Raw genomic sequence first — 20,915 nt, 5'->3', positions numbered from 1 at the left:
GTCTTTCTAGGAGTTTGCCATTTCATCTTGGTTATCTAGTTTGTTGATATTAATTATTCATAGTGTTTTCTTATAATTCTTTTATTTCTGTAGTCAATAGTAGTGTCCCCTCTTTCATTATTGATTTTAGTAAATTGTTTTCTGTCTCTCTCTTTTTCTTGATTAGTATAGCTAAAGGTTTGTCAATTTTGTTGTTCTTTTCAATGAACCAACTTTTGGTTTCATTGATTTTTTTCTATTGTTTTTCTATTCTATTTTTCATTCATTTTTTGCTCTAATCTTCATTATTTTCTTCCTTCTGCTTGCTTTGATACTAATTTCTTTCTTTCTTTTTTTTTTTTATTGCATTGGGTCTTGGTTGCTGCGTGTGGGCTTCTCATCGCAGGGGCTTCTCTTGTTGCGGAGCACAGGCTTTAGGCATGTGGGCTTCAGTAGTTATGGTTCGCAGGCTCAGTAGTTGTGGCTCGCGGGCTCTAGAGAGCAGGCTCAGTGGTTGTGGTGCATGGGCTTAGTTGCTCCATGGCATGTGGGATCTTCCCAGACCACGGCTTGAACCCGTGTCCCCTGCATTGGCAGGCGGATTCTTAATCACTGCGCTGCCAGGGAAGCCCCTAATTTCTTTTTAAATGAAATTTTATTTTGACAAAAAAAGTTTTAAGTATTATATAATAGGAAAAGGCTCATAATAAAAAGGAAGACTTTCCTTCTCTACTCCTCCTGGTAGTGCTCCCAGAGTCAGTCACTGTAATCATTTTTTGCTGCTCCTTCTGGTATTCGTATCTATATTTTTAAATATTATACTTAAATCAAGTTACTTCACATTGTGGTAGATGAAGATATACATCTTTTACATCATTACCCCCCAAACACACAACTTTTATCCCCCACATCCTCTCAGTATAAATATATCACATAGTTCATAAAATCAGTCATCAGTGTTTCAATCAATAATTATATAAATATTATTCACTGCAGAACCAAGTGGTATATTATAAATTTTTTTCTTTCTTGAACAACTTTTTATTTTTCCTGGATTAATGATTTTTTCTCTTTCTTAATTTACACTGTCATTTTTTCTGGATCACTTTCTCAATTTCTTCCTGAGAAAGTATACATGGGAGGTACAATGTTTGATTCCTTATTTTTGATGACAGATTGGCTAGAAATAGAATTGCAGATTAAAAGTAATATTCTCTGAAAATATTGAAAGCGTCTAGTGCTGTAATTGAGTGCATGAAAATGATGCAATTCTTCTCTTATTTTGAAAGTTCTTTTATTTCTTTTTTCTGGAAGGTTTCAGGATCCTCTTTTTAGCCTTGTTGGTTTTCAATTTCTTGATAATGTGTATAAAGTAAAAGAAATAGGTGGCAGTCCAATTCTTCATGCCAGACGTTTCTCTCCATCTTCCTCTTTTTAGCCCCCTATATTGTACCTTATGTCTAAATTCCAGACACTCTCTGATACAATATTTCTAGAGAATAAGACTCAGATTTATTAAATTTTCCTCAAATTAATTCCTTTTCACCCACATAAATACTCAACCGACAAGTCTGTATTCTCAGACTGCCATAGGAATTATTCCCTATAATTATCTGAATCAACTGATATTTAACAACTAGAAATAAGCATAATCTGTGGATTTGAAATTTTCACTGTGCATTTCCTCTTCATGATAATTATGGCTAATAGAAGAATTGTCTATTTCTGATCAAGTCAGAAATCATGAGAAAACATTATTCCCAAGTCCCTGATTAGTCTATCCATGTAATTGAGTTTAGTGTGGAAATTATTTAGTGTGGAAAATTGTCAAAGGCTTTCACATCAATGGAACTGTATAGATATTTCAGAAAATAACTCTGATATATGCTGAAAACACAATATAGAAAACGTTCCATAATAAATAGGTTGATCAAAGATTATCCAATAAAATATGCAAAGACATTTTAAAATAAATGAAAAAAAATTAAATCCCCACTGAATGGCTGTATACTAAAATAAATTCCAGATGAGTAGAAAGAATTCCCAAAAGAAAATGGATGCAAGCATCTGTTTAACTGAGTTTAGAATGGGAAAGAGCTTCTAAGCATGAAAACGCTAGAAAAAATTAGATGGCAATAGATTGAAAGATTTGATTACACAAAATTTTTAAACTTTTAAAAATAAAAAAATCATAGAGACAGTAAAAGACTAACTATAAACTGCGTAAAAAATATTGGCAACAAATATAGCATGGAATTAATAGCCTTAACATTTAAAGAGCTCTTGTAAATCAATTAGAAAAACATTAAAACCCAGAGAAGGGACTTCCCTGGCAGTCCAGTGGGTAAGAATCCACGCTTCCATTGCAGGTGGTGCAGGTTCAATCCCTGGTCAGGGAACTAAGATTCCACGTGCCATGTGGTGTGGCCAAAAAATTAAACAAAACAATACAAAAACAAAACCCATAGCAAAATTAGCAAGGACGTGAATATATAATTCCCAAAGCTGAAAAATGTAACCAACAAACATGCAAAGTATCCTCACTAATAATCAGTGGGATGGAAATTAAAAGTAGCATGACAGCTTTGAAATGAAAACTGATAGACTGATAATGCTCATTGCCATCAGAGGTATTGTGGGATGGGTGCTCTCTAGGACGCTGATGGGGACATGTACCTTTCCTTAAATGCTATTTGGAATTATGGCTTTCATGTTTATGCCCTTAATTTAGTTTCCCAGTCTTGGAAATCCATCTTAAAATGCAAGGTATGCTAAAAATGTCAAACTCAGAGAAACAGTAGAATGGTGGTTACAAGGGTTTGGGGAGTAGGGGAAATGGGGAAATATTTGTCAAGGTATACAAACTTCCAGTTACAAAGTTAACAAGTTCTGGGGGTCTTTGTATAGCATGGCAACTATAGCTAACAATACTGTATCATATACTTGAATGTTGCCAAGAGAGTAGATCTTAAATGTCCTCACCATAAAAAAGAAATGATAATTATGGACAGGATGGATGTGTTAGCTAATGCGCTAATGGTAATCGTTTTGCGATATATAAATGTATCAAATTAATACCGTTCACATTCTTAAACTTATACAATGTTACATGTCAATTATATCTCAGTAAAATGAGAGGTAAAAATAAAAGATATGATCAAAGCGTATTTATTTTATTATTTAAAATATTAAAAAACAGAAACAAAATTCCAACAATAGTATAATAAATAAATTATGATATAGCCATACAGTAGAATATTATTTAGCCTATCAACATCTTGTTCTAAAAATATTTAATGATGTAGGAACTATTTATAATAAATATTAAGTATAAAGGAATAGAAACCTACTTTTTAGGCAAGTAATTTTCTAAAAATCTTTGTATTCATAAACTAATTTTTAAAACTAGAAGACTATATATAGTTTACTGAAATGTTAATAGTGATTATCTCTCCTAGGCATGAATATGAGTAATTTTATTTTCACATTAATACTTTCCTGTATTTTAAAATTTTCATAATACACAGAAATTATTTTTAGAACAGAAAAAAATACTAAATACTGTTGCCTATGATAGAGGCTTGCCTTATAACTTGTTTCCTCCAAAGTAACCATTGGATGTAATTTGGCAGGATTTTACAAGAATATTAGTATTATATCAATACACCAATATTGTTCTAATTCATTATGATTAATTAACTAGGTTAGAAATCCTGTGCTTCATTAGAGCTTTCATCAGCTTTCTCACAGCCATAAAACATTTTAGAGTTTACAGCCCTTTTATTTTTTTTGGAGGATAAGGGGGTGGCTTTTCCTGTGGGCTATATGTTTCATAATTCTTTTTCAGTTTTGTGCCAGTATTTTCCAAAATGACAGAACGTTATCATCATAATTCCTCACATTTTTTACAGTCTTTCCATGGAGTTGATTTCTTCTGATTTTCACCACAGCCCTGAACAAGAAGTAGTGCAAGTTTTTAAATCCTCTCTCAAAAAATAAACATTCGTCTAGGGTCAACATAAACCATTGAGTTGTGGTGCTGACCCACATCTTCTGATTCCAGATCTGCTGTTTGAACTTTAGAAATTATCCAGTCCAGTCAGTTTATTTCATAGGTTAAAGAAATGAGACACACAGATGCTAAGTGGTACAGCCTAATTCATGTAGATAATGAGCGCCAGACCTAGGACAATCTCCTCTTCTGTATCTGCAACTAGTACTTTTTCTATCTGTCCCCTCGGAGATGATACCTAAATACTCAGCATGAATGTTTCAACAAATATACAGACTCCTTAATTCACTATCCAATGAATAAAAAAATTCCAATTTTTACTAAGGTTTTCTTAGAATTGGTTTACTATTTTACCAGTTTAGTCCTTGCATTGCCTAAGGATGCCTCTGAAGCAAGTTGACACAGGCTTACTTAGTTAAAAGGTGTTTAAAGCAGCAAAGCCACTCAAACTCTTTTCTTTGATGAGTTTTAGTGATTTTAAAAGGTGGTATGAAAAGCATTTTTGTTTTGAAGTTTTAGAAGGCATTTCTGGATTACAGGTGATTTAAGAATACTCTGGGAGATGTTACATCATGAAAACATGTTGCAATAGTAAACAAATACATTAGCCTATTTACTTCTATTGCTCTTGCTGTTAACTGATTTCTGGGATAAATCTTGCTTATAATAATGTTTATCTTGACGATCTATTATTATCACCTAACCATCTTTCTCTAAGTGTTTCTTATGCATAATTTATGGTTACTTATTAAAGCCTTTTAACATTGTATAGTAATCATAATGCAAACTAATCATTCATGTATTCCATGAACATTTACTGCGTGGCTACCATATGTCAAGCACTGAACACAATATAAAGAAAATAAATAGACAAAAATTCCTGTGCCTAGTGTACACGTAGCCTACTATAGAAGACACAATTCAAATTAACTCAGAAGATATTTGCTGAGCACCTATCATATGCCAACAGGGCCAGACTAAGAAATGTGAGCACCTAAAGCAGGCTGTTACCTTAGCACCTCATCAAGTTCATAATCCTTAAGGGTTTGTGAATAATTATTTAGTGGAGGCAGACAGAACATGATCTTTTTATTAACAAAAGTTGTACGTCTTTTCTTGTTGTACTTGTGGTTTTCTGAGCCAGAACAATTCTTGATTAAACTCAAGCTATTTAGAATTTAGACAATAAAAAGTCCTTCATTTTGGTGTACAGCACTCCTCCATTCAGTTTTTGAAAAGTGGCGTGTGAGTTGGGAGCTTTGGAAGATGTTTGGCACCTGGGTATAATCCTTCTTGCTACATGAATCAGTCCTATCAGCCTTCCCTTACTTTAAAATTCTGTGATCAATCCTGAGAAGTTTGGCATCTCTGCTTCTTTTAATAGTTGTTGAGAGCAATCCTTTTGCACACTGACAAGACAAAACATAGTTTTGCCTGCTCAGAGGTTATCTTCCCTCCCTAAATCCACTTTGCTGTTGATTTACAAAGCAAACAAAGGATAAAACTATGCCAGTGATAAATGTTTGCTTCTCTTTAGTGTTATATATCCTGCAACTATCAGTGCTTTTTCACCAAAATGATTATTCTTTATTTCAATGCAGTATCACATAGCAGAGTTATTGAAAATACTTTAAGTGAAAATCAGGGTTTCAATTACATTTGGTGGAGTGCATACAACACCATAGATGAACATAACTGCCAGATGAACATAGACCATTTATATTTTGCCAAATTCCCACATAGGCAGGCAGTGGTGGTCATGTCACAACCCACATCTCTTCTGGGAAGCTGATGAATTTCTTCTGATGTGTATAGTAAGATGCTCCCAGATATCAGAAACATAAAATTGTTGTGGAAAAGTTATCAAAAGAAGGAAAGGAGTTAGGATTTTAGGCCTGGTCTCATGCCAGACTATCTCAATTCAAACTCCTAAGTTTATCAGTTGGGTTTTCATTCCTGAAATCTCTTTTCACACACTAAAAATATCAAAATTGTGTATAGAAATAAAATACAAATGCATACCTTTTAAATTACTATGTATAAAAGCAAAGCATCTAAAATCTATATTGTAAATACCCTTTAGGAGAATTTTTTGTCATGGGCTAAATCTAATGTTAGTTGTAGAGAAAATGGCTTTTTTCTTGTAAGCCCAGACTTTTCTTCCCTTTTTCTTTTTCCCTTTTCTTGTTTTTCCTTTTCCTTTTTCTTTCTTTTCTTTCCCCCCTCCTTCTTTCCTTCCTTTCTTTTTATTTTTTCCCAAGGAACTTCAAACTACATTTAAAGTTGGAATTCACTCTTTGGAGAATTCCCATTATTGATTCAATATGCAGAATACTTCTGATAAATGTTGGATAAGGAAGATCCTTCATGGAATCTTTTTTAGTTATGCCTTGCTCACTTTTTTTTGCGGTACGCGGGCCTCTCACTGTTGTGGCCTCTCCCGTTGTGGAGCACAGGCTCTGGACGCGCAGGCTCAGTGGCCATGGCTCACGGGCCCAGCCGCTCTGCGGCATATTGGATCTTCCCGGACCGGGGCATGAACCCGTGTCCCCTGCATCGGCAGGCGGACTCTCAACCACTGCGCCACCAGGGAAGCCTTGCCTTGCTCACTTTTTAATGGAAGTTAAACTCCTATTATATACAACAATCTTTCTTTTCTATGGTTTCCTGTTAAATTTTCTGGAAAAATATTTCATTTTTATATATCAGTGCTAATACTCCATCCCAGAAATCTGACTGAAGACCAACTACTTCTCTCCTTGAATAGATAAAAGCATCCTTTGTAACACTGAAAGTTCCTTATTTAATGTTTTAATTAAGCATGTTGTTAAAATTTCAAAGACAGACAATGCCTTTGACCAGATTCTTGCCAGGTTGAGAGATATGTGGATTCATAGCATCTTATCATGTACTCAGGCAATCAATTCCTTTTTAATCTGATTAATTTTCCATAGTATTAACCTTTTACTGTGGATTGTAGAGGCTTAGTCTTGGTGGATTTGGAAGGCATCAACGTTGATTTTGTGTTAGTTGAGGTTGTTAGGCAGTCATGAATACGAGTTTGCTACTTACCATGTTGTTTCAATTTATGATAAGAATGACTGTGAAAAGAGAGGGCTGGGCTGCAAGTCAGATCACCTTAAATTAGGAAGCTTCTATGTCAGAGCTGAGAAAATAGGCTGTGCTATCCTTGGAGAAGGTGTCTAATGCTACCTGAGAGATCTAAGAAGGTTTTGTAAGGGGAAGAGATTCCTGGATAAATTTTAGAGTATGAGTAAAAGATTTTTGGCAAGACACTTCGACACACAGGGGACAGGACATAAAAAATTCGGCAGGTATGAAGTAAATCGTGCATTCTAGAACCCGTGAAGACTACTCTGTGACTCAGTTGCAGGGTGCAGTGGGAGGTGAGGCTGGATACACAGGCAGGGACCAGAACCTGAAGAACCTTTTAGGCCATTCTAAGGAATTTGACAGACTCCTTTAAATGTTGGAGAGCTGCAGAAGGATTTCTATTGATCTTAGAAAGAAAACTGGCACAATGTGAAAGCTGCATTGGCATGGGGGTGAATCTGGAGGGAGATTCCAATCAAGAGAGTGTTGCAGCTTATCAGATGACAAATTATCAAGTCCTGAATTAAAACATGGCTGTGGAGATGGAGAAAAAGGGTACATTGGAGAGTAAATAAACAAAATTGACAGAATTTGCTGATGAATGAGGAGGTTAAGTCTGTGCCTCACTTTTTTGACTTGAATGACTAGGATAAAGTTTATATTTTTACATGAGTTAGGGGATATAGCTGCAGTAGTTATAGTATATACATGCAAAACCCATTTATACACACACATATATTAAATTTCACATTAAAATAAAAATATAACTGTTTAAAAAACAAGCTCTCATGAGGTGATGCAAGCTTGCTGTAGCACACCGTTACCTGTGACCTGTGCCACGTGATTTTGGGAAACACTTCTCTCGATAGAGGCTGCAGCTAGCGTGTGTGTGTGTGTGTGTGTGTGTGTGTGTGTACATGCTCATATGTGCTCACTTAATCTTGAATCATGGAAACATAGAGGTTTAGAATTTATAGGAATTTTGAAGATCATCTGTTACTATTTTTTTAAACAAATCAGGAAATTAATCAGGAGAGGTTAAGTTACCTCCCAAAGTAATAGAACTAGCTGGTTTTATTTTGATTAACACGCTACATCTTGCGGTACATGGGTGTCTCACTGTTGTGGCCTCTACCATTGTGGAGCACCGGCTCCGGACGCGCAGGCTCAGTGGCCATGGCTCACGGGCCCAGCCGCTCCACAGAATGTGGGATCTTCCCAGACCGGGGCACGAACCTGCGTCCCCTGCATCGGTAGACGGACTCCCAACCACTGCGCCACCAGGGAAGCCCAACACACTACATCTTAATTTGAGTAGTTAGCTCTGCTGAGTCTCTTGAAAGGGATTAACCATTATGGTTGCCATTAACCATTAACTTACTAGCCCTATTTGAATTATTTTATTTATATGTTCTTTGTTTTACTGATGAAAATTATACCTTGATCAGAAAATATCATAAATTCATATATTTGGTGATTTTTAAGAACATGGAGACGTTGTGATTATTGGATAAGCACATAAAAACATTAAGGCTGAAATTTGTGTTTGGAGGGAGAGAAAGTATTTATACATTTAACAGAAGGAAAATGCTATGACTTAGGAATAAAAGATGTAATTATAAAAACAAAGAGCCCAGTAAAGCTTTGAAAAGCAAAAGCATTATGAAAACATCCACATTTTTTTATCATTTTGCAATGGCCTTGACATGGTTTGAGAGTTTAATATAAAAATAATTTCTCCCTGAAGTTATTCATTACTCCTTTTTACATGTTTTAAATAATTTGGTATTTTTTTCTTGTTTTAATAACGGTCAAGCTAAATCCTCAACCTAATTAGAAGGTACAGTAATTTGCTGATGAAAAGGGGTCAAGAATCTTTGTAAGTGAATTGATTCCTTTGAAGATCAAATTGACCAAACTTGGACCGCTCTCTCTTTTCCTATGTTCCACATATTTATTGACATTTCCTGGAGGGTAGTTGGCACAGGCACGCTGATATTACACTAGATTAACGTCACGTTGCTGACAGATGAATGCCTTTACAATTGTCAATGGACGAGACACAGGAACATATCAGACCGCATTGGTAAATCAGGGAGAAAAGTGGGAAAATCACCCACCACTGGAGATGTAAAGCACATCGTCCTAGGTTTAAAAATGATTCTTTAGGTTAATCTGTGAGCAAATTGATTGATGAAGTAACGAAACAGTACACTTGGGTAGGCATTGTAGCAACTACATTTAGTCCCTTTTTAGTCCTGTTTTGGAAACTGGATGGCAATATTGCACAATAGAAGCAAATTGTGAGCTGAAAAAATATAGTTTTGATTCCCTTATATGTTCAAATCATTATGACAGGTGCCTTGGTGGGAGATAATTTTACTTATTCCTACTATTCCAGAAGCTTGAAATCCGTTTAGGTAGAGAGACTTTAAGTATCAGAAGAGTGAATATTATTGTCTTTAAATAACTGTTATTATTAACCCTATCCTCATATAGAGAATCTGAAGCCTCAAGTGAATAAAGAAGTATGAAGAGAGATAGCTTGTTAGCGGCAGCTCACTGTGGTCACGCACTGGTCTTTCTGTGAGCTTCAGCTTTGTGCCTCATTACAATACATACTTATTGTTAAATGGCTTGGGCAAACAGTTGCTCTAGGAGTTCAGTAAAAACTAGAATATGGCGTGTTCTTTTAAATTCAGGCTATTTCAAGCTCTGAATATGGTGATCATAATGAACTTTCTTCATTTGGCAGAATCTGTGGAGCTTTTCAAATGATAGATCATAACAGCCCCTCTAGCTTTTAAAATTACTTAGTTAATAGGGATTCTTGTTGGCAAACTTGCTCTAGAAACCTGTGCATCTCCCAAGAAGATAAGTACTTATTAGAAACTTATTTAAGAAATTAGGTCTACTCCCCAGGACAGTGAACAATGAGGATAGCTTCTGAACTCTTCTAAAAATTTACTGGTAATTATGGAAAATTAAGTACAAGTAGTACCAACATAGTTATTAGCACCACAAATTTGATAGACGTCCTCCTGAAAGAGAGCTATAAATTGCATAATATAATTCTGAAAACAAATAAGGCCTGTCACCATATATCATAGCTGTATCTTATTATAACAAAAGAAAAATATATTATGGGTTAAAAATTGGAGGACATGATCTCTAGGGACTTTTGACTCTGAGTTACTGTGAGTTTAGCAATTTTTGAATACATAAATATATTTTTATATTTAAATGTATATATTTATGTTTATATTTAAACCATATATTTACATATTATATTTAAATATATATTTATATAAATATATATTTCTGTAGAATATTTGAAGTAAGTACTGTGCTTCTGTAAGTAAACCACCATGAATTATTTCATAGCTCTAAATGTGTTCAAAGTAGACTTGCCATTATTGACATGTCACACCCTGGGGCATGTACAGCAGACACATTCATGGGTAAAAGCAATGGTACTTATGTGCTTGGTGGTCACCTGGGCTTCTGCTCTTTCTTCCCCCAAAGATAAGGTGCTAATAAGCAGACCCTTAAAATCACTAACCATGCACCTACTGTAGAGTTGGGCATTTTTATATTAAACTGTGATCTGAGGGATTTAAAGGTTTGTAAAGAAGGTGATGTACATGATGATTATCTGTAAACACGTGTGTGTGTGTGTGTCCTGTGTATCCTTCCAGGGTTTTCGCAGCAATGTTGATGAGGTTAGCATCCAGCGCTCTTATATTTGGTGGAGAAAAGGAGCGATGCAAGGGATGTGGGGGCTGATAGAGGAAATGTGATAGAGTTGAAAGGGAACTGCAGTGAGCTGACTGGAAGCCCAAGGACTCAGAACACTGTAGGAGAAGCAATCAAGAGAAATGTACTGAAAAGTTGGAATCGAGAACACAGTCTCAAGGAGGCATGAATTTAAAGATCAGGCCTGGAAAGCAGGCTCTCCCTCTGAAAAGACATCACAAGCTACCATCCCACCTTTGAACCAGATCAATGACAATTTAATGTTAACAGTTAAAAGTGAGGACTCTGCACTCAGACTGCCTGGGTTTGAATCCTGGCCTAGCACCAGTTACATGACATTAGTCAAATCAAACAATAGATCTATGTCCCAGGAAAATGAAGGTAATAGTATCTACCTAGTAGGGTTGTTGTCAAGATTAATTGAGTTAATTTATGTAGAGCCCTTACAACAGTGCCTAGCAGGGGGTCAATTTCAATTCATAATATGTGTTATAATAGTAATAACCGTATATGCATGGTTTATATATATACATGACACATACGTGTGTGTGTGTGTATATATATATGCCTTATATATACCTCTACCAGTCACATTATTATTATTATTATTACTTTTATTTTTCCCAAGCAAAAGGCTTCAGAGAATGACATTGAGCACATAGTATGCTTCTTTTTTTTTTTTAACATCTTTATAGGGGTATAATTGCTTTACAATGGTGTGTGTGTTTCTGCTTTATAACAAAGTGAATCAGTTATACATATACATATGTTCCCATATCTCTTCCCTCTTGCGTCTCCCTCCCTCCCACCCTCCCTATCCCACCCCTCCAGGCGGTCACAAAGCACCGAGCTGATCTCCCTGTGCTATGCGGCTGCTTCCCACTAGCTATCTACCTTACGTTTGGTAGTGTATATATGTCCATGCCTCTCTCTTGCTTTGTCACAGCTCACCCTTCCCCCTCCCCATATCCTCAAGTCCATTCTCTAGTAGCTCTGTGTCTTTTTTCCTGTCTTACCCCTAGGTTCTTCATGACATTTTTTTTTCTTAAATTCCATATATATGTGTTAGCATACGGTATTTGTCTTTCTCTTTCTGAGAGCACATAGTATGCTTCTCAATCCAGTTTTGAACTGCTGAGCCCTTTCTTCAAACAACATTAAATACTTAGAACAAGTATTAGAACCAGGTGCTCTGGTTGAATTAATGGTGCCTGAAGTATTCCCTGCTGCCCATCCCTCTGACTCCCATGGAGACCCCTGGGTACCACTGTGGAGCACATTTTGAAAACTGCTGATGTGGTGGGAAGAATCCAAGGCTTGGCATCAAGACCTGGAATCAGGTTCCATCTGCCATTAACAGGTTGTGTGACCTTCAGCAGGTGTTCCCTGGGCCTCTGTTTCTTGATCCATACACTGTAAAGAGTTAGACGAGTTCAACGGTTTTCAAACTCTTCCACTTCAAACTCCCAAGTGTTCCAGAGAAGTGCACCAGGACCTTTTGGGGAGTGGGTGGTAGGGAGCATGCTGGGTGAGGAGAGGGAATCCAGCAACTTCCAACAGGGCTCCCCTGTTCATATATCGGAGTTCTGTAATATTTGTTTGAAGAATGAGTACCACTGCTAAAGAAATTTTGACTAGATGATAAAAGTTTCTTCAGTTTCAGTTGTTCTCTAGTTCTCAGAAATTCACTCACTGAACCACAGTAGAAGTAAAAGCATGAATGAAATTCTAAATCTGAAGAAACTGAGTAATAGGGGAAGCAGTATGGACGATTCACAAGGTGCTGTGCAGTGACCCATATATATCAGTATCTCTGATATCCAGGGAAAAAGCAAAACCTCTGTGACATGAATTTTATTTGGATACTTTGGTTTTTTTTGTGTTCATGGGAGCATACACTGGCACAATGATAATAAGTTTGTGGACCAACGAGAAATATTACTGTAGGAATCGTATATACTTAAAATCTGAAGACAACTAAAATGAACAATTATTTAAACATTGTATGTTGCAGGACTTTTCTTGGTGGTTAGTGATTTCAGAAAATATATCCCTTGCAAAGTAAATGTCAAATTAAAATTATACATCTGTGATTGCCGTGTCGCTATCAGAAGTATATGTGAGCTCTAAAGCTCTTGATTTGGGCTTCCCTGGTGGTGCAGTGGTTGAGAGTCCGCCTGCCGATGCAGGGGACGCAGGTTCGTGCTCCGGTCCAGGAAGATCCCACGTGCCGCGGAGCGGCTGGGCCCGTGCGTGAGCCATGGCCACTGAGCCTGGGCCCGTGAGCACAGGCCGCTGAGCCTGTGCTCCGCAACGGGAGACGCCACAACAGTGAGAGGCCTGCGTACTGTAAAAAAAAAAAAAAAAAAAAAAAGAAAAAGCTCTTGACTTGATTGAGATTTGAATAATGAAGCGTGTTTAGGTAAATCAAGTTTCCACATTCTCTCTGGAAATAAAGCTTGTAACTGATGAGTCTGTGGGTCATGTTTATGGCTTAGATTGGCCCTAAATTTAGTCCCTCTCATGTTCACCTTGCTAAAAGCAATGGAAAACCTATAAACATATGTGAATATATAGGGAGAGTGGTAGCATCTGTTTATCTGTAATTTCAATAATGATTAATATGCAAAAACAAGGGCTGATTACACTTATAAACTTCACATATAGTGTGAGTTGACGGCTGCCCAGTGATTTTCTCTTCAATTATATTTCCCTCCCACCATTCAAAACTCTCACTACTGTGTCATTGTGTGTGTGTGTGTGTGTGTGTGTGTGTGTTAAAGTATAATATTTTCAGTTTCACAGCTGAAATATGTTAGCTTGGAGCAATATCACCCATTAACACTTCATCATGGCTTAGTCTATCAGACTACTTCCAGAGACTCAAGTCCTGGGGGACTGACACTTGTAACAATTCAGTGGGGGATAGAAATCAGAAAGGTATGCGGCATGGAGGAGGAGTGTGCATCCACCTGGAGACCAGAGTGGGGATGTGGGCAACCATGAGGTCCTGTTGGGCTGGACAAAGGGCAAGATGTTGACTGAGGGGTGCACATATGGAGGGGAATTGCAGAGGCCAAAAGTTGCCTTTTGTGACCTAGCCCAGTGCTTTGTACATAATCCATCTTCAGTAAGTGATGGCTGAATCAAATTATTTTTGTCCTAGGCTGGTTTTGGCTAGAACTAAACTTGAGATTTAATGTTAATATATTTTAGTTATTAAAAAGATTTTGTATGGCTTATTTTCTGAAATCAAATTTTTTAAAGAGGCATGATTTCCTGTTTTAAATTCATTTAAATAATACCTTTTGTGCCGGAAAAGAATCTTTTTTAAGGAAAAACTCTTCAAATATAAAGCACAAATAATTCTTCCTTTAATAAGACAGTTCCTGTTATAACCATTGAATAATACATCTGCTGCAAGGATGTTATTTTTTTCACCAGTCCATGTGCACAGCTCTGATTAGAGGAAGTAAAAGATGCACATCTCCTTCAAGTGGTGAATTAGACCCAGTGGGGAAAAGGTGTATTGTATTATGACAGACTTTATAATTATGAAAGTTCCAAATAGGCCTCTTTAAAAAAAAAAACTTTAAAAATATAATTCTCCATCTCAAATCTGTTATGGTGACTATTGATTTCAGAAAAATGTACATTAAGAGCATCTTCCTCCAGTGTTAATATCATTATTGCACCACAAAACATTTTATATAAAGGTCTCTTGAAGAATAAATTTTAATAAACATCCTTTCCATACTTTTTCTTCTACCCAAGATTTGCTCACATCTGCAGTTTTCAGAATAAGCCCACAAATGTTACAGTATCTTTACAAAATAAGACCAATCAGAAGATAATTCTCAACCCAGGTGACTTGGTTTAAGCCTTGACTCTATTGTTCATTTTTATCTCTGTTCAGAGGCACTTTTTTTTAAAAAAAATCATATCCCCATAACATTTAAAAATGAGGTTTTAGGGCTTCCCTGGTGGCGCAGTGGTTGAGAGTCTGCCTGCCGATGCAGGGGACACGGGTTCGTGCCCCAGTCCGGGAAGATCCCACATGCCGCGGAGCGGCTGGGCCCGTGAGCCATGGCCGCTGAGCCTGCGCGTCCGGAGCCTGTGCTCCGCAATGGGAGAGGCCACAAACAGTGAGAGGCCCGCGTACCGCAAAAAAAAAAAAAAAAAAAAAAAAGAGGTTTTAAAAAAGTTTTAAAAATACATTGTTATCACCAGACATATTACAAGATTTGTATTAACCTTTTTCTATTCATTTCCAGGGCTACAGCAACACACAAAGGCCAGATTATCTTCAAAGATGCTTTAGCCCAGCAACTGTGTGAACAAGGAGGTAAGAATCATCTTTGACTTCTTCGTATTGGTTGTGTCAAAATTATTCATGGTAGGTCCTATGTACTGAGTAAGCATTTCATGACTATTACTTGATCATGGCACTTTAAAAATGGAATTATTGACCCCTTAATATCTCTAATAATTATTTAGTTACTACTTATTGATAAAGATCTGTAGAATTCTGAAGATACTAAGTGTGAGTGAAATAAACCAGAGAAAATTTATATTCTTTTCATAGTTTTTTTTTCCTAATGAGTTATATTTAGTTGTCCTGGAAATATAAAATCTTACTAATTTTAGAATTTTACAGAAACACATCTGCGTAATTTACCACTTAAATTTCTTGTTAACTTTGTCGAAAATATTTGTTTATAGCTTTTAATATTTGAGTGTGTTATAGATGATCGTGTATGTAGTATCGATATGCTTGTTTCAACTGTGTGCACTATTAATTTCAGATGCAACATCATTTCAGATGCATTAAGTGTACATTAAGTAGCCACATTAAGCTTTGTCACTGCCTCATACACATCCAGACTCTCACCCATGCCAAAGTCTCATAGATGCACATATGTGAACGTATGCACATGCACACAATGAAAAATATGTCATCCCATTTTCACCATTATCATAGGCATATTATCAATTTTTGTTTACAGAGTTCTATTTTGGGGGAAACTTGTTAACTTAAGAATTACATTATTGAGGGTAAAGGAAATTTCTACTAATTATCTCTCTACTAAGGAGACTCTAATGGGTTTAAGACAGAAATTAGGAAAATTATGTGGGTTTTTGAAAGGCTTAAGAAAGTACCAATTGTTATTTATAGTCATATGTATCACCAATATGGCTTTATCTAAGTAATGAGACACTTGATGACCATTACTGGCAAACTTCTGATTGTTTACCTAATAACTCTTGAATCAGAAAACCCCATTCTAATTCTAGTTTCACATATATTATCAGTGTTCTCAGTTTATTTGAACAGATTTGTATTCCGTGACTTTTGAGAATGCAAAAGTGTGATAGCCTTTGTGTAGGCTCAAGAAATCTACCACAATGTAAATCTTTTTCCAGACTATAAAAATGTTCACGTTACTGAAAATATAGAACACCATATAGCAGTGAACGTTAATATCCTGAAAACTGCATAGTGTCAGGAAAAGACATGTCTAATTTTACTGACATTTATCATTGCCTAAAAGCTGATTTCTTTTAAGCCTTGAATTTTTGAGTCTCTTCTGTTGTAAATGAATTGCTGGGATTGGGTTCATTTGAAATGAAAAGGAAAAACCAAGAAAAATCAGTGGGAAAAAATTCTCAACCAGTGAGGGAAAAAAATGCCTTACGTAATAGTAATGTTACACATGACCATGATTTACATGATGGTAGACTGGGATGTTATTAAAAATTCTATTCAGCCAGGACCAGAGGAAAACATTGAGCTTTTTCAACAGCACCTAATCAATTGAAATCATATCAGTCCATCCAAGATAGGGTGGAAAGGATGCTAACAAGATTGATTGCTTCCTGCTGTCAGGAATAATAAGGGAAATAATTGGTGCTATAAAACATATATTTATTTTGGCCCTCTCCACTTTTAATTAAAACATCAATTATCTCCTCAAATAAAATAACATAAATTTAACATGTAATAATATCCTATGCATTGGATGAGGAATATCTAATATAAGTATTAAAGAGAGTAAAATGACAGTCTCTATATACCTACCACAGGACAATGCCTTTCAGTCACAACGTACTTGGTAGGTTTGTTGATTTTAATTAAATTAAGGAATTTAAACAAAAATTTTGCTTGTGGAGCTTGAGGATAGCTATTATTACAAGATGATTGCTGGCTAAGCATATTAACTATTTTTTTTATTGAAGTATAGTTGATTTACTATGTTGTGTTAATTTCTGCTATACAGCAAAGTGATTCAGTTATACATATATATATACATTCTTTTCTATATTCTTTTCCATTATGGTTTATCCCAGGATATTGAATACAGTTCCCTGTGCTATACAATAGGACTTTGTTGTTTATGCATCCTATATATAATAGTTTGCATCTAAGCATATTAAAAAAGTAAAGGAATCAGAAAACATACTAATGATGTCTTAGATGGCATGTAATCTTGATCCCCTTCCTTAAAAGGCATTCAGTGAAGGATTTTATTCTGCAAACACGTATCCAGCCCCTGCAAGCCCCTGTCCTAGAGCGCAGTGCTAAATGTGGATATAAAAGTAAAAACAGCCATTTCCTGTTCTTGAAGGCTGGGATCACAGAGGTAGCTAGATTCGCCTGGGGTGGTTAGGAAAGACATCCTGAGGATCAAGTCCTGAAGGGTCAGCCGCAATTTAAGAAAAAATAGGAGGGAAGATTCCATCTCTCTTATCCTTCCCATTGCTACTGACCCACCTTAGATGAGGACCCATCCCCTCCTTGGGGAATTGCTTACTAGCCTCTTCCCTAGTTTCCCTGCTCCCACTTTCTCTGTGCTCTATACAGAGCTGCTAACATGGAAATAGGATTCTATCATTTCCCTGCTTCAAACCCTTCAATATCTCAATTGGAGGCAACAGTTTATCTTCAGAGTAGAATCCCTACTGCTATACGAGGAAAATCCTTTACAATCTGGCCTCAGTTTTCCTCCCCTGCCTCATTTCTTGTCATCCTTTCTTTTTTCCTTAAAATTCCTGGCATGCATGTCACTTGATTACCAGTGTTATTGGTACTCTATACCCTCCCTGTCTTCTTTGCCTGGTCGACCCTTTTTCATCTTCTTGTCTTCTTCGTCTAGCTCAGGCTTTCAGACCCTGCTTTGGTATTACCTCCTCCTGAAAAAAAAGTCTCTGATCCCCCTTACAGTCCTCCTCGATCTGGTCTTGGCGACTCTCGTGCATGGTGACATAACTCTGAAGGCGCAGGAATAATGCAAATGGAAACACTGTTAGCACTACTATGTGCCAGACTGCACCCTCAGCACTCCACAAACATGGACTCGTTTAAGCTTTACTGCAGCCCCCTGAACTATTATTATCTGTACTTGACAGATGAGGAAACAAAGGCACAGTGAGAATAACTTAAGGTCACACAGCTAGAAATTGACCAAGCTGGGATTGGATCCCAGGCAGTTTGGCCAGTAGCCCACGGTATTAGCATTCATATTACATTGCCTTTCAAAGAAATCTCTTCCTTAAGCATGCATTCGTTCATTTGATAACTATTCATTGTGTGTTGTAATAAGAGCATTAACGCACATGCCTTGTCTGCTGTTCACTATAAGCTCCTTGAGGGTAGGGACTGTGCTCTTTATTGCTGAATCTCTAAAGCTTTCCACGATGTGCAGTGCATAGTGTGCACCCAATAAATGTTACTGAACAAGTGAATAGTTGGAGTACAGTGGTTGGATTTCAACGTGTTGGCCTGAGGAAGCTGCTTTCCGTCCCACAGGGCTCTCCAGCAGCCTGCTGAGTAGAGAGGCAGTTTGGAGACACATCAGGATATAGATGCTGAGGAGGCAATGTACTCATCCAGGGAGTTCCCCGGAGAAGGGAGGAAGGGGCCCTGTGTGGAATGCTAGCCATTGCAGGGACGGAAGAGGGAACTCTGGGAGAAGGGGCAAGCTTCAGAAATAGGGGTACTAGGGAGGAATTTTCAACATGGGAGAGGCGTTCAAAAGGGACAGAGGCTTCCAAAAGAATGGTGAGGAGAACAAGAAAAATGCTATAGGATTTTTCAATTAACAGGTCATTGGCAATTTATAAGTGAGGATGGTTTCGGGAGAGGCCAGACTACATGAGCATCTAAGCATGTTAAAGCCTTACAGGTTGGAAAGCTGTTGCCCAGGGTTTGGAGTCAGACAGTCAAGGGAAGACAAATTGTTGTGAGTTGAGAAGTATTTAAAGTTGAGGCTTTGAAAAAATCTAAGATTAAAAGGAAGGAGAGAAAGGGCAACCCGAGTGGAAAGCAGGTTCAAGGGAAAGATGGGTTCATTCTCTCTCCCTCTCTCTCTCTCTCTCTCTCTCTCTCTCTCTCTCTCTCTCTCTCTCACACACACACACACACACACACACACACACACAAAGAGTTTATAGACTTTCACTGCCTTGTAGACAAAGACGATCAGGCGCACACCTAGAGTTGAACAGATGGGGTTTAGTGCTCATTCCAGAATAGGAAAAGGTACATCATTGGGAACTATGGTGTGGGTCAGTAAGTGGAAATTATAAAAGGAATCATTATGATATTTGGGCCTATATTTTGTAATTTGGGCTCAGGTTTAAGGAGGTGGGGCTTTGCTCTGGATTGGATGCTATTAGCAAGTGTGGGTATTCTATGGTTGGGGATCTCAATAAATCTTATCCATAGGGAGGACAGAGCAGAGCCAGGCTAAGGCTGTAATTGATAAAGAAGCAGCACTTACTCCTATCAGCCAGGAGAGAGGGATGCATGGTATATTGTGAGTTGGACAATGTTCTGGTTGTGCTTGCATTCAGATGTGATTATAAAGTGGTCCTTTGTCTGTCTTGACCCATCATGATCACAGAGTGGCTTTGTCTGAAGCTGATGTTCTGTGAAATTGTTTCTGTTCACTGGAAGAGCACCAAGGCCCAGCTGTGAGTGCCAGGCCAGCTCCTGGATGTCAGGAGCTGCTTTTCCTTTCTTGAGGCCTGAGGGGAGAATGATGCTAAGAGGCAGTCATTTCCTTTTGGATTTAGCCTTTACGAGGACTTTTGAATCATAGAGAAGTAGGTCTGGATCCAGGCTTTGTGTGACCATACTCTCCAGAATCCCTAGCACAAAGTACAAACTCAGTAAATGATAAAGGGAAGGCATCTTGCTGGAGCAAAATTTTATTCAAGGTCAGCCAGGAGGAAATAAAAAGACGAAGTAGATCAGTGTGGTGAGATTATGGACATTTAATTTTTTTCTTTGAACTTATCTGTATTTTCTAATATTTTTTTTACAGTGAGCTTATATTATTTGGGTTATAATATATGTTTCCCCAAAACACAACAAATATAAGGTTATACTTATGAAGAAGGAGGGACAACTCTGCTGAAGCAGGTGGAATAAATCACTTCTAAGAACTGAAGGAAAATTCTGAATTACAACTCCCATGTCTCCTCCTGTGTGAGGTCTTGCCTGTCTCCCTTAACGTGATTGGTCTATGTTGTTATAATTATTTGTTTAAATACTCATGCCCACCCCATCACCCCGACTTGAAGCTTCTTGAGCCCAGCAACCATGACTTAATTTTTTGTTTTTCTTAACATCTAACAATGCTTGGCATAAAACAGACACTCTAAATGTTTGCTGAATATCACCTTAAACATTATACATCTGAAAAATCTCTGTCTTTCTTGAAAAAATCTCCTTTAACCCTGAACTTTTGCTGCGGAACACCATGAGGCAGTGTGGCTGTCACTAAAACAGTGTTCTCTACACTGACCTCAGGTTGAAAAATGATGAATCATTGCGTTAAGAAATCTGAAAACTATTCACAGATTTCCATCTAAACACTAATGAGTCCCCTGAATGCTCTTGGGACATAAATCAGGTTTGGGGATTTTATGTCTTCACCTTGAATCCTGAGGTCCTAAGTAATTATAAACACATATCCAGCTGAATTCTGCTGACAAGGTAGTACAGACGAGGAAGCAGAGTTTTCTCATGTCCAGTCGGGTGTGGGGTAGG

At 37.2% G+C, this 20,915-nt stretch overlaps 1 protein-coding gene across 1 annotated transcript in view; it reads left to right on the top strand.

The window, feature by feature from the left end:
- The window catches only part of RELN (reelin), a 517,734-nt gene that overhangs the window by 201,956 nt on the left and 294,863 nt on the right, over positions 1-20,915 (top strand). The window contains exon 4 of the mRNA XM_027123841.1: positions 15,136-15,206. Coding sequence (XP_026979642.1) covers positions 15,136-15,206 — 71 coding nt within the window. The remainder of the gene's footprint in view (positions 1-15,135; positions 15,207-20,915) is intronic.

Source organism: Aethalodelphis obliquidens, unplaced genomic scaffold (genome assembly GCF_003676395.1).
Source record: "Aethalodelphis obliquidens isolate GAN/ISIS:26980383/991018 unplaced genomic scaffold, ASM367639v1 scaffold27, whole genome shotgun sequence".
Lineage (NCBI taxonomy): Eukaryota > Metazoa > Chordata > Mammalia > Artiodactyla > Delphinidae > Aethalodelphis > Aethalodelphis obliquidens.
Note: the sequence above shows the minus strand (reverse complement) of the source record. Positions and strands in the feature narration are given on the sequence as shown.